Below are 14571 nucleotides of genomic sequence, written 5' to 3'. Positions count from 1 at the left end.
AAGATGACATCAATATTTCCTTTAAGGAGGCCAGCAGTAAGTCCACAGTTTATGTCTGAATACTTTCAGATCAAATGACATAATATTTCCTTTTTCTCTCTCTTCCTCTCTCTCTCTGTCTCTTTCAAGGATAAATTTACAGATTTTGTTTTTATACATTGGGAAGGTGATACATGGTGAATAAATGCACTTGGGGTCATGGAAAAAAGGCTTTTCAAAACGACATTTTCCTTGTTTCAAATGCCCTTTTATTACTCTAATTGTTTTGTTTAAAAAAAAAAAAGCCTGAAAGTTCCTAAATTTTGCTTGAGACCTGCCCTTGCTCCCCCTGTAGCTAACGGTAAAACATCCAGACCCTGACTCATCCCTGTAGCGATCCAGGTGCTGCACAGAAAACAGAGGTTCTTCCTATTCCTCGGGTAGTGAAGTTAACCCCGAGGGCTGCGCTGCTCCTGCTGCCGCCGCAAGCCTTTTCTGCCGGCCGGGGGAAGCAGCGCCGTTTGTCAGGCCACATCTGTACTGTCTTTTCTGCCAACTGTACTGGCTTTCTGACTTCTGTTGTGGTTTGTTCTGGTCACAACACAGTTAAGAAGCCACCCTAACCTTGGGCACCTTCCTTGAAGGTATCTCCGCGCCTAGGCACAGAAATGGGAGTCGTCCCCGGGTATGGGACCTACGGCATCAGCGGCGCAGGCATTTACTGGTTTGGCTAACAGAGTAATTCCATTAGTGGGTACCACCGGTAGGTTGTTATCCTCTTAGATGGATTTTCTGCTAACAGATGAAACACAACACAAAAAAACCTGGATTAGGATAGTAGTGATATGAAAATATATTTTAAAAATAAAAAGCAAGAAATTAAGTCATTATTAATGTAATGCAGGACTACGTTCAAGCTAGCGGTAACTTTCAACAAATTATTTTTAGAGATTTTTTTTAACCTAATTGAATTGCCAGTTTTACAAAAAGGTAAACACCATCTAATTAAAAATAACAGTTTTGGACTTAGTGGGTAAAATCCAAGAAAATCACAAAAATCTTTTGCACATAAATTGTATAAGTGCATTAGTACCTAAACCAAGCACAGCCAAGCTGCAGAATGTGAGCGTACGCGCAGGAGATTTCTGACGGTGAGGTGTCATCACAGAAGCATGACATCCAAATTGCAGCACTGAGGCAAACAATCAATATTACCCATTTCTTTTTCTAGCACAAGGAACAACTCTGTTTATTGCTTAATAACAGCCTCAAAGCTTTCTGGCGGTGAGCTGAGTTCAGCCCTGGTATAAGCTGGTGCCACCGTCATGCCCTCGGGAGGCTTGCCTGGGTCTCTGTTGGGATTTTGACCTCAAGCGTCAGATTACTTGTGCAATCGATGCACCTTTAATGGCACTGAGATTTCAGACTGCACCAAATGATTTTAGAATTCAGTTCAAGCAACTGAGAGATTTACCAGGAATTGCAGTATTTATCCCATGCAGCCTCAGCCTGTCCCTGTCCCCAAGGGAGTGATGGTGTCTGGTGCAGTTTTTCCCTCCTTTTATGAGTTGTTGGAAGTCACATGCAGCTACTGGGATTCAGGTTAGAGGGCAGGCTGCAGGGGACGAGCTAGGATCCAAGTGGGACAGTTAGTGAAGAATGAGTGTTATGAGGGATAAAAGAGAAAAGGCAGTATGGGGGAAAAGATTTAAAAGTCATTTGCAGGAAGCTAGGAGACTGAGAACTGTGGGGAAAGCAGCGTGCTATTTATGAGGAGTTGGATGTGAAGTTTTGAGGATAAACTTTTTCCTCCTGGCGTCTTAATAAGAATATACACAGTATAAATACACGTCTGCCTCTCTAAGGGCTAACGCTTCCAAGATAAAGAGTCACCATTTTACAGCTCTGTGAGAAGAAACAGAAAGCTGAGTACCTTAGAAATAGAGAATGAGGCAGGCGAGAAGGATAAAGGTGGGGAAAAACCATCTAGTCTGTAGCAAATTTTCATCAGGGTCTCTGATTCACTTGCCTGACCCATGGGGGCCACTGTTGATCCATAAAATGTCCTAGAGCCGAAGGACCTGCAGTAGAGTCAGACTTAGTGCTCTGTCTGCACTGTACGCATGTGAGACAGAGACACAAAGTGGTGGACAAGGGAAAGACACTCTGCTGGGAAAGCTGGAAAGTGGTTTAACTTCTTCAACAGAAAGACCGTTTTCTTCTGGGCAGGCAGAGGGTCCTCGGAGTGCTGCTCTGCAGCGCGAAGGAGCCTGTTGGCACCACGCAGAACAGATCCCTGTGAGCTTGGCGGGGGAAACAGACCCTGCTTTCAGTTGCTCTGGAGTCCCTGACGCTGATGGAAACCTGGCTGTTGGAAACCGTGTACCCAGCTGGCGTTTTAGCGGAATAACGCGAATAGTGCAATTTGTAGTGTGGGGAATGTGGGTAGGGAGGCAAAGCTTGAACAGGTGGATGGGAATGAAAAGAATGCATGATTAAATAGGCAAAGGCTGAATAATGGAATCTGTAAAATCGGCCAGCATCTCAAGACCCAGATTCCGTATCATTTCTCTCACCATTTGCAAAGTGCTGAATTTAACAGGTAGAAATGAGTGCTGAATTTCGGATGTCAGCTCAGGAAAAAGGTGCTCTTTTCTGCTTCTCTTTCCCCTTTTGTGAGGTTGCCAAGTGCCATGGCTGACCTACAGACAATTAACGTTCCCGTCCGACCGCATAGTTTCTTCTGCACAACGCAATGCTGGTGGAGCTAAACTGAGATCCTGCTTCGGAAGGGGGCGAAGCGAGGAGCGGTGCCCGGGCACGAGAGGGCACAGCGCTGCCCCTTTGCACCGGCTGGGGACGGGAAGGCCCAGCGCTGCCGTAAGCCAGCTCAGCTCTGCTGAGACCTCCTGTATTTCCCAAATCCCTGGGTCACGGATTCCAATGCCAGGAACCCAACGCTGACCGCAAGAGACAGATTCCTACGTAAGTCAGCTCAGGGCTTATCACTAAGTATGGTGCCTGCTTTACCCATCAAAGTTGCAACCTCCCATCTGTGCCGGGGAGGGCTCACGCTGGCACCCGCCCGAGGTGGTTAACACCAGGCAGGTGACCTCCCTGCCCAGCCACCGCCGGGCTTCCAGTTCCTGGGGCAGAAACCGGTTTTGGACTGGCCAGGCCGGATCAGTCCCTTCAGCCTGCTGCCCGGGCCTCCGGCCTCACCCCCGACCAGCGCGGCTGCGGGTGGCTGAGCTCGGCCTACCCCCAGGGCCGGCCCAAGGCGGAGGCCCACCCCCGGCCTGAGCCGGGCTCAGGTGCGCGGGCGTCTGGGCCGGGCCCTGTGCAGCGCCGGACACCCCGCCCCGCCCCACGGCGGGCCCTTCGCGGAGGAATCTTGCCCCACGCCGCGCTCCGTCCGGGGCGGGGCCGGGCGCGCTGGGCGGGCGGTGGGGCTGAGGGGGGTCTGCCGGCCGCCGCCATGTCGTTCCGCCGCGCCTTGGCGCTGGCCGCCTGCGGGCTGGCCGGCGGCTCCGTCCTCTTCTCCGCCGTGGCCGTGGGGAAGCAGCCTCCCCGCGGCGGCGACGCCGAGCCGCGGCCGGGGGGTTCCGCCAGCGTTCCCCCCGCCGCCCCGCCGGGTTTGCTGCTGCTGCCGCCCGCCGCCGCCGCCGCCTCCTGCCCGCCGGCCCCTGGCTGGATTGAGAGACCCGCCGGCACCGGCGGCTTCTGGGACAGCAACTGGGACAGGTAAGCGTGGGGGGCCCGAGGGGACCCCGCGGCGGGAGCTGCCCCTAAAGCTTCCAGAAGCGGGTGTCCGAGGGCGTGGGGCCGCGGTGAGCCGCCCCTCAGCAGCCGCCGAGCTCCCCGAGCAGCCCCGCGATGAGCCCCGCAGCAGCCCCCGAGCAGCCCCGGCGCCCGCAGGACTCCCTTCCCGGCGGTGTTCAAAGTTGGAATTCTTAAATATTCCCGAAATCCTGCAGCGCCCGGGGGCGCTGAGGGGATGCCCTCGCTGGGGTTAGTTGTAGGCAGTTCCCAGCCTTCCCCTCTGTGAAGGCGCGCAGCTCCCTTTATTCTAACGCGTGCATCCCGCAGACTGCAAAGCCTGAGGCTTGCGGTAAACCTGGGCGCTGCCTGGAAGGCGCGCCTGGTTTTTTCTTAACTCGGCGTTGCTTCGCGGCTACGCCAGGATTTTTCTGGTTAATAACAGCATCCTTGTGGGTGAAAAGCGCCGGCGCCTTCGCGCTCCTGAATCCTTGTAAAGGCGACGTTGCTCCGAGCCTGCCTTCGTTGTGTGCTTCTCGGGGCTGAAATACGTTCACCCGAGGGTTAACTACGGTTTTTTCTGATCCTGCGGCTAGAATGTGCAGGTATCTGTGCTGAGCTTTGGCTCGTTTAGCTTCCGCCTGGTAGAATTATCTCCCCAGGGTGACTTAATGTCAGGCTCCAGTTTAATCGTAGTAAATCCAAACCTAAGCAGGTTTTTATCATATAATGCATCCTGTTTTGATTTTTTTTTTGAGCTGCTACAGAATCAAGTGCTCGTATACGTAGGGCTGCGTACACCCTAATTGTAAAAAGAAAACTTTAATTAAATAAGGTTATACCTGGTTACACAGCTGCAGTGAGGGAGGTACTAAATCTTGTTTAACTGCAGATCCAGGCCTTTTGGGTTCTGCTAAATGGTTGGGTTTTTTTCAGGGATTCTGAAGTACTTTCAGGCTCGCGTAACTTTTTGTTTTGCTTCTTTTACCAGTTCAGGAAGTAGAGGCTGTGCTGTAACTGATGGAGCTGTCACAATTGCCTGAACAAAAATAGCTGGGTAACTCCTCAGAGCAGTTAGGGCTAGTGGGCTATACCAGCGTTCGGTGGAAGTGTGCTATGTAAACATATCGTCACAGGTCAGTTTTAGGTTCCTGCTGCTCGGCGCCTGCCGATGGGTGCGGTATGGCTTTGGTTGTACCCGGCTGAAGTCTTAATTTTGATTTTTGGATGGTGTTGGCAGAAACACTTAACACGTGAAGTTGTTAACTGCCTTGTAAGTACCCAGAGCGCCTGACCGCTTCTCTTTGGGGTGGGGAATGATTTACAAAGTCAAGTAATGGGCAAATAACCAGATGTTACAGTATTCTTAACAACCGATGGCTTTTCAAGTTTGACATGGAAGAATGCAAATATCTTGTTTTCAGACTTCCTGTGGATCTGACGTGATGCTACACCTCGGACGTTGCGTTGGTCTGTGCCACTTGCACAGGGACTGTACAGCTCAGCTCTTGGAGAAGGCTAGATATAGTTTCATTCATGTAAAATACTTTATCTGAAAGCTGGTCTAATTAAGCTTCTGTTAACTGGAGAGCTTGGTGTGGAAGGGGGAAAAGAAAAATCTTTGGTTTACTGTGTAAATTTCTGGGCTTCAGGTGCCTTCCTGTAGTTTCTCAGTGATTCTTGCAAGCAGTTTTATTAGACATAAAACCAGAAATATCTGGATTTTGAAGTATGTGACAAGAACGAGAACATTTGTCAGGCTGACTGCTGTGTTTCAGTGACAGTCAGGGCTTCCTGGAAGAAAGTTGAAGAGGTCGCTGTCATGGGTTAAGTTTTGGTTAGGTTTAAAGATGGTCCCTGACACGGCCATTGCTTTTTATCAAGTTCTGTCCAGCTACTGTCTTGGGCAATTTTTTTTTTTAATAAGGGAAATGCAGAAAACTGCATTTATCAGCTTCTGAGTGCCAGTGGCCTAAAAGAACCTACTTAAGCCTTAGCAGTATTAAAAGTTTTCCTGCTCAAACTTCCTAAAACTAGCTTATGCTAAAAATATTGTTAACTTTGGTTATCTTCTCATGACTTGTTAAAGCATCTGTTGCTTTTCAAAGGGTATGTTACCACCGGGTGACTTCAGGGGTGCTGCCGGGGAGAGGGCAGGACTTTCACCCAGGCATTCCTTGTTACGTCTTGCTGCTGTGGGACAAATTAGTTCCTACGGTACTTTACAAATGTGCTTGAGTTTTTCAGACATTTTTTCTGTTTTCCTAATGCATCTTTCCAGCAATATAGTTCCTACTGAATCAAAAGAAGTATCCTATGAAATAGCAATGGAACTTCTTGCTGTTGGACTATTGTTTCATTTTTAATGCCTTGCTGAACTTCATCAACAGCTTAAGGAATGTGTTGAGCCTCATTGTTTAATAGAAATCATGTCTCTCCTAAAGCAAAATGGATGCAGGGCTTTTTAAAGCCAACCTTTCTGTGAACTGTAGGAATAGGCATGTGAAGCAGCAGTTTCCTATGACCAAACTACTTTGTCTCAAACTGAATAAAAATTATATTATTGATTGAAAAATCTATAAACAAATACAGAAGCAAGTTTATCATAATGGAAGAAGTATGAATTAAATAAATTAACTGTTCTTTAGGTAGGAGATCAAGGGAAAGGATTTAGCAAAAGGATTTGTATTAATGGGGCAGAGGATGGTGCAGAGGGGGACCAGAAGACTAATCCGTGGTAGATTTGGGCACAGTTGGCGATGGTAGTGCGGTGTTGGTGTCAGCAGCAGGAAATCTGTGGCACTAATCTGTCATACTGGGGGAGGGAGGGGAAGGTCCTCTGTGCCCAGTTCCTCTGGATCAGCTGTCTGGGTGATGTGCAAGAGGGAAGGTTACAGTATGCAGAAAGGGAGGCTCGTGAGCAGTGTCACAGAATGGAAGAAAGATCCAAGTGGTGTGAGGGGGGAGAGAGTGATGGGAAAGCTGAAAGGATAGATTAAACACTCCAGGCTGAAAAATAAGGAAGTGTTACTGGAGAGACCTGGTGTGACCTAGCTTAAAGCACAAAATGATTCTCAGGGTGCACTGCAGGAAGCTGGAGTCTTTCTAGGATATTGTTGATTATTTTTTTTTTTTTTTAGTCATTTGACATAAACTGTGATTGATAAAGTGCAGATTTTATGGGTGTTATCACAGGGCTTTTTAGATATGGAACACTTTCTTTCCTTTATGATCAGTCAGCATCTCTTCCTCTTTTCCTGGGTATCATTCAAGGTCAGGTTTTCTTGTCAAAAAGCCTACCTTTATACCTGTGACAGAAAATCAGTGAAAACCTCAAGAACAACTATTGAATCAACAGGAATTAAAACATAAACTCTCCACTGGCATTTAAAATCATCTTGTCGAGATGGACTGGAGGTTTCGTATGTTTTAGCGTTGCACCATCTGTTTGCATTAGGATTTAACTTTTTCTGTTGTGTTTGTTGCCTTTTCCCCCAGAGAATTAATGGAGAGGTGGCTGTTGCTAAACAGTAAATTGAGCTGTGTCAGTTACACCTTTTAACCTATGGCATTAACTTTTGGGTTTTTTTTAATGCAGGCTTTTATTTATAGCTCTCGCACAGTGCCTTGAATCAGTTTTGTGATATAAATGGCTAAATAGTCAATTTTAATACTTCAGCTATATCTAGAACTAAGGCAAGACAACCCATCTGTAAAATTTCTCTGCCTTTTAGCCTCCCCGTCTAAAAATGACGTTATAAATGTGTTTGCTTAGGCGTGAACCACTGGCTCTTATCAACCTCAAAAAGAAAAATGAAGAAACTGGGGAAGAAGAACTTGCCTCGCGCTTAGATCACTGCAAAGCAAAAGCCACCAGGCACATATTCCTCATCCGTCATTCTCAGTATAATTTGGATGGCCGGGCTGATAAAGACAGAACGCTGACCCCGCTTGGTATGTATGACTAGAGGCAGCCTACTTTGTGGTTTGAGAAAATTGTTTTTTTACGTGCTGCTGTCCTGACGAGTACAGGCCAGGAGCTGAGCTCTGTTCTGGGTCTGGCTGCCAAACCTTAATCCACTTTCTGGATCCTTTGTGGCAGAAAGATGTCATGAATATGTTTGTTTTTTCCCTTTATGATCCTCTAAATCCAAACATTCCGACGTGCTTTACAGAGGTCTGAACACACTCAGCTGTGAGGAAACTTCAAAAAGGAAATTTCCAATTATCTTAAGGTTGCTTGAGCAAATTTTCATGCTAGCTGACGTAATTCCCCAAGGCTAAGCTTTAAAACTTAATTCCACAACTAACTTTGGGATAGATTTCTCTTAAAGGGTGGCTTGTGTTTCTGTTAGTTAATTTGCTGATTTATGTAAAAAAAAAAAAAAGGAAAACAATTAACCCCTGACTTTCCTTTCAGTTGGAGTGTTTATAATTAAATACATTTCACTTTTGCTACTAAGCACTGTTTCTGGGAATTCTGCTGATCAGTTACATGAAACAAGGATAAATTCTGTCTGCATTGATCTTAATTCATTGCTCCTGTGACTAAGTCTCAACTGTTCATTAGTATTATTTTAATAGTGTACTTAAAAAGCAGCGGACACTTTCTTGATTGATACGTGTGCCAACGCTGTTTTGAGGGGGGAAGAACTATTATTGTGCTGGAGATGTTGGAAGTCTGGTGCCAAATGTTCGGTACAAACACCTTTTTCTCCCCACTCCAAGTCTTAATCGCCACTGTGCAAATAGGAGTGAAACACTAATTTCAGGACTAAGGTGCCATCTTAAAGTGGTAACAAAGTATAATTGTTATAAGATTATCTTAATCCTGTCTCATCCCGTGCCTTGGGTAGGTTACTTAAACTGTCTGTTGCCTTTTCACCCCCCTACCTGAAAGATGGAATAAAGCCTTCCCGGGGATATCCAAGTGCTGCGGCTCTTACCTGTGCCAGGATGGTTTTGCCTTTATGGAAAACGCGCTGCCAGGTCTGAGTGGATCTGGGTGGGCGGTTCCTCCTCTGTGCTCCCCGCACACAGAGGTGGCAGGTGGCTTCCGTCAGCGCTGTCTTTTATTGGAAGTGGTTCCCTTGGGATGGGGCTGGCAGGGGTATTGACTACTTCAGTGACAGTTTCTGAATAAATTCTGCTCTCTCTATTCTTTTAATTAAAAAAACCTCCAAACCAAAAAACCAACCCCTAATTTTTCCTGTTTATGGAAGTACAACTTCAAATTGTCCAGCCAATAAACTTGATCTGAATAAGTAGTGACTCTGGTAAAAATGTTTTCCAATTACTTTTTGAGAGGAAAAAAACTGATGGAGACCTTCTGTGTCTTCTGGTAGTGTGCTTCTGGTAGTTTGTGTGAGGCGCTTACGTGAGTGTCACCAATTTATATAATGAATACCGTTTTCAAGGTCGAGAGCAGGCTGAACTGACTGGCCACAGGCTGGCAAGCTTGGGATTAAAATTTGATCAGATTATCCACTCCTCCATGACTAGAGCAACTGAAACAACTGAAATTATAAGCAAACATCTCCCAGGTAAGTGCCTTGCCTTAATTTTTCATTGTCTTCTGGTCCTTAAAACCGCTTCCAGTAGAATTCTAAGCTTGTTCTTCAGGTTGAGATGTCATTTAGCCAACTTCCAGCCCTGTGTGCATATGTCTGTAAATACAAAGAACTAACAACCCTAATTCTGCTTGTTTCCAGCTCATCTTTAAAAATACAAGAGGTATCTGCCCCTCTGTATGTACCGCTGTGTAGGGAACTCTGCTGGTTGCTCTTCACATACGCATTTTGTAAGGCAGAGGCTGCCACGGGCCATCAGGACTGGCTCAGTCCTCGGCCTCAGGGGTGATAGTGCAGGGGAGAAGAGGATCATAAACCCCGGTCCTTGTAGCGGTGCCTGCTGGGGTAGTCAGCAGGCCCCCCGTGTCCGCTGTGCGGGGGAAGGCGCGGCACACTCAGAGGTGTAGGGGTTGGTAGTGCGGGCGCTTTGTTTATGTGGGGTTTGGGTGGTTGCGGGGTTTTGGGTGGGTTTGTTTTGGTTTATTGTTATGTTGGGATTTTTTTTTTTCCTCCTGCTCTTCAGAAATACCAGAAGCTAAACCAAAGCTATTTGACTATACGTAATTCTGTCTGGTATTTTAGCAGACATTCAGGTATGACTAGCTGAATGTCAGTTCTCTTAACCATTCAGTGTTTGTTTCCTTAAATATGCTGCTTCAAGAAAAACCCCAAACCAAAAAAAAACCAAAGAAAAAAAAACCAAAACAAAGAAACCCCCACACCTAAGCCATCTTTCCTTCCATAGAGATTAAAATATTAATACAATTATTAAATATAAAAGCATTAATTAGAAGCATTTACTGATGTAAAGCATTGATTAACATCCTTGCAAGTGCATTTCTTCAAAGTGCGGCAGACTGGCAGGACCCAGCTTGCGGTGCCAAGCTGGTCTGGCTGTTCTCAGCTGGAGTAAACTTCGTCTTGCTGGTGACAGAACAGTTGTGTTGGAGAGAGTCACGCCCCCTGACGGGGAGTGCGTAGGCTAAGATGGTCTCTAGGAAGGAGAGGAAGACTTCCTTGAAGAAAGAATATGGAAAATGTATTGAGTGCAGAGTTGTGGGCCTGCCTGCACTGGCAGGTGAAGTAACAACTCCTTTCCGAATGTGTATTTGATATTTCAGGAGTCAAAAAAATTAGTACTGATCTGCTGCGAGAGGGAGCGCCTATAGAACCAGACCCTCCAGTCTCTCACTGGAAACCAGAAGCTGTGGTAACTTTTTACTTAAAGTTTTTTTTTTCTGTATTTGTTTTGTTTGTGTTTTTTTTAAAATATGCTTTATATCAACTGTAGCGATAATTTGCAGTGTCCGAGCTGATGCTTTTCATCATAGACCTTAGATAATTGCATGCTTTTCTCCTCCCCAGTAAGTGTACAGAACAGTTAAAATAACTTCCAATCCGTAAGTATTAGTTCAGCCTCAGGTGTGCGTCCCCCTAAAGAACAACGCTTTAGAAGGCGCAGCCCGTCCGCAGGCGCGGACAGCGGCAGGTGCGTCTCTGAGCTGTGTTTAATTCTCAACTCTGTGCCATTAGCAGTATTACGAAGATGGAGCTCGAATTGAAGCTGCTTTTCGAAACTTCATTCATAGAGCTGATGCGAAGCAGGAAGAGGACAGCTACGAGATCTTTGTCTGCCATGCCAACGTGATCCGCTATATTGTGTGCAGGTACGTGCTGGATTGAGGGTTCACCTGCCTTCTGCAGAAGGTCATGGCTTTTCTGAAACGGTGTTGGTGTGTGGCACTGCTGAGCGAGGAGATGCGGAGATTTGGCTTGTTTGGAGTGGCTGGAGATCAGCCGCTGCCGTGATTTCATCGCGGGCTTCATTTGCAGATAGAGGACAGATTTGAAAATGAGAACACTTTCGTTCAAATTCTAAAGTGAAAAAGGCTCCCTCAGCGAGGCTGGAAACCTTTTCGTACACCTGAGCGGTCTCTGTAATACCATACGCCCCTGCTTCCCCGAACCCTGAGACAGCGCCTCTGTTGGGTGCTGGAAAAGGCAACAAACTCAGCATCTGACTGGGTGCGTCTTTTTGAGCTGACGTGAATTTGATCTTACGTAATGAAAGATAGATTTAGTTTGGGGAATTCTTCACTAATGGAAATTCTTGTATTATGTCCAAGTTGTATTAGTATGTCTTTGCAGTGACATCCAGTATTGGATTAGATCTGCTAATGTCAAGGTTGTTCATGAAGGAGAGGATGGTTCTGGCCCTGGATCCGGGCAGCTGAGTCTGTTTTATTCCTCTTCCCTATCAGCAAAGCACTGTCTGTAAGATAATTTGTCTCGAGCAGGACAGATGTGATTAAACTTTAATCTGATCAATACCTACAACGATTTCAGTTAGCTGTGTTTAGCTGAGCTAGTTAAATGCTAGCGTGTCTGCTCTGTGGACTGCTTTAGAGCTCTTCAAAATTGCTATACTTAAAATTATTGATCAGGTAAACAAAATATTCTTTCCTGTGCCAGAGTAGGTCGTTTTGCTGCTACCTAGGCTTTTTCTGAAATCACCATATACTTTTTCTCTTTGCTGCATCTTCGCTCTTCAACTTCTCTTCTGTGCCTTCCATTCCAGGCTACCTGATACCACATCTGAACACGATCCACGTAGTGTTCTCTTTGAATCTAGCATGACTTGTAGCTGTTACTTAATTTCTTAGCCTTTCTAAAAGACTGTCATAGAGCCAAACCCAAATTATTCCTCAGTATGAGAGGCAAAAGACGATGGAGACAACTCCATAATTTCTCCAGCTCTTTACTACAACTGATTGAAGTCCTGAGGCTATTCAGTTAGGAATTTTGGAACAGCTGGAGCCTAGCTGTGGTGCTGTGCGTCTGCAAAAAGCACCAGGTACTTGTAATGGCCACTTCTGAGGGACAAGAGCTGATGGAAGGTAGTTGTGGTGAATTGTTTCCACAGGCACGTACAGGCAAGTCAAATGGCTCCTCTCTCACCACCTCTCGGCTGCTGTGGTTACGCACCTGCCCACCCTGACAAGGCTAAGGGAGTGCTGCTGCCCACTCACGCCTCGGGGCTGCAGAGGCAGCTGTCGGGGTGCTGAGGCCGCTGCCGTCCGTCCTGTCCGTCCCGTCCGTTGCTCAGAGCGCTCCCAGCAACCTGACGCCATTCGAGCTTCTGCCTTCGGTCGATTTGAATTAACCCTGTCCACAGTAATCGCACCCAGCGGCTGGACTCTTGTGCCAGCGCGTTGCTGGCCCTGGGCCGGTTTTCTATGTTGTGTTTTCATATCAATTGCACAAAGGAAAATACTTTTCCAGGGCTGGCTGCAGGAGCATTTGCGTGCGAGCTGCAGAATGACCACCAACGGTCCTTTTTTTTTCTTCCTTATCTGGAACAGAAGGGGATGCTGTGAGCGGCCTGCTAATCTGACTGTTTATGGGTGAATTTGATTTTATTTTTTCTTACCAGAGCGCTGCAGTTCCCCCCAGAAGGCTGGCTGCGAATGTCTCTGAACAATGGCAGTATAACTCACTTGGTGATACGGCCGAACGGCAGAGTGGCGCTTCGAACGCTGGGTGACACAGGTTTCATGCCTCCAGATAAAATCACGCGCACCTGAGTGAGCAAAACCGACGGCTGTCCGGGAGCTGCCCAGTCTCTTTGCACTAGTACGTTCGGCTGCAGTACCACTAGATTTTTCTCTGTTATGTTGGGGTGTGTTGCTGTCTTAAAATGTCCTTTAGTCCCTTGCCCCCTTCATCCATTTTCATATCTGCCTTTTGGGCCAGAAAAGAAGAACTCGCGGTAAGCCTGAAGCTGTCCAGCCCGCACGGATTCCCCAAAACACAAAGCTGAGCTGCGGAATACGAAGAGGGTCAATGTCTACGCGCTCAGCAGTTGCGAGAGCGCTGCCTTCCCGCCCTGCCCCCTGTGAACTTCTATAACCAAAACTTGCTCCTGTGGATATTCTCACGCAGGAAAGCGGCTGGTGCGGGAAGGGAAGGAACAGCCTTGTGCCACGCTGCAGCTAAAACTGCTGCTGAGCCAGCTTGTTTCAGCTCCTGCTGAAGTGACAAACAGGGTACTCTGCTGTTCAAAGGACACAGGGATAAAGCTTCAGTGTTTGTGAGCTGTTGAGGATGTGTGTTTATGTTGTGTCATTGTTCTCCTCTGCCCCCAAAAACTCATGTAAACTGTGCCTGGGAGTTGTAAGCTTAAAGCAAAGAGGGTAAAAAAACCACATTTGCCTCAGAGCTGTGGTGCTAGAATTAACTGCTGCTTATAGCAAGTGTTCCCCATCCTCAGGAAGGCCGTGCAGCTATTCTGAACACTTTTTCAGTTTTGTAAAGCCTTTAACTAAAAACTTGGGTCTGTAGCAGGATGTAGGGATGGATGAGTGTGTGGTGGGAAGATGGGAGGAAAGGAAAGCAGGGATCTTCTGTGTGCTTCCAGTTACTGCCTCTTACACTTTGGAGGAGCAGATTCTGCCGCTTCTGCTCCCCCGTTGGTTTGCAGATGATGAGACCTTGCTTTCAGAGTAGAGGAATACCAGCACCGAGTGCCAGGTCACGCTACTTCAGGTCAGAGGCTCTGCAGCATTGACACAAACTGCGGCTTAAAACCCACTCCTGCCTGAAATGGTGGAAAAGTTACCGTGGGCTGGCTTTTCTAGGCCAAGCACAGCCGGCGGGCAGGGTGCCGCCAGTGGCGCCTCCGTACAGCGCTGAGCCCGCCGGACTTGTGCGAGGAGAACGGCGGGTGGCTGAGAACTAGGGCTCGCTTTTGAGGGGGGGGCTCAAAAGTGGTTCGAGGCTGGTTGCTGGCCCCCAACCGCTGTAGGAACGCGGCTCACTTCATACCCGGACTAGTGACAAATGTCACCATCGGCTGCAGGCCAGCAACTACAAAACGTGTTTGGCAGGTTCTCCTGGCACCAAGGATGTGGATGAGACCCTGAAGTCGCGCCTGTCAGAGCTGTGTGACACACAATCATCCTGGGACATGGCTTAAGGGCTTGTTTGGTGTGGGGCTGCTTCAGCAGGAGTTCAAGGCAAACAGGGCTTGTAGGGAGCAAAGCATGATCCTTGCGTGGGGCAGGTTGTGGAGGCAAGAGGAAACCATCGTGGCGTCTCTCTCATTGATGCAATGAGAATAATTTGTTGGGGGTTTTGTCTATTAACTTTTTAAAAAGTTTTGAATAAAATAACTGGTCTGCCTTTCTTTCTTGTCTACTCAGTTGTGCAGCTGCATGACCCGCACGGCTGCAGCGCCGCGCAGTGACGTGCAGGGTGTGCCAGC

General features: G+C 47.4%; 1 protein-coding gene across 3 annotated transcripts; it reads left to right on the top strand.

Moving 5' to 3' along the window:
* Positions 1 to 3408: 3408 nt before the first annotated feature.
* On the top strand, positions 3409 to 14493 carry PGAM5 (PGAM family member 5, mitochondrial serine/threonine protein phosphatase). Of its 3 annotated transcripts, XM_064466529.1 has the most exons (7): positions 3409 to 3723; positions 7514 to 7692; positions 9156 to 9281; positions 10430 to 10518; positions 10842 to 10975; positions 12742 to 12941; positions 13062 to 14493. In XM_064466529.1, exons 1-6 carry the CDS (start codon positions 3458 to 3460, stop codon positions 12890 to 12892), a joined length of 945 nt encoding a protein of 314 aa, XP_064322599.1. In that variant the 5' UTR covers positions 3409 to 3457; the 3' UTR covers positions 12893 to 12941; positions 13062 to 14493. The 3 variants fall into 3 exon arrangements, with proteins under 3 accessions (XP_064322599.1, XP_064322600.1, XP_064322598.1); XM_064466530.1 differs by having other exon boundaries at positions 10845 to 10975; positions 12742 to 14493; XM_064466528.1 differs by having other exon boundaries at positions 3410 to 3723; positions 12742 to 14493.
* Positions 14494 to 14571: the final 78 nt, after the last annotated feature.

This window comes from Phalacrocorax carbo, chromosome 15 (genome assembly GCF_963921805.1).
Source record: "Phalacrocorax carbo chromosome 15, bPhaCar2.1, whole genome shotgun sequence".
Taxonomy (NCBI): Eukaryota; Metazoa; Chordata; class Aves; order Suliformes; family Phalacrocoracidae; genus Phalacrocorax; species Phalacrocorax carbo.
Note: the sequence above shows the minus strand (reverse complement) of the source record. Positions and strands in the feature narration are given on the sequence as shown.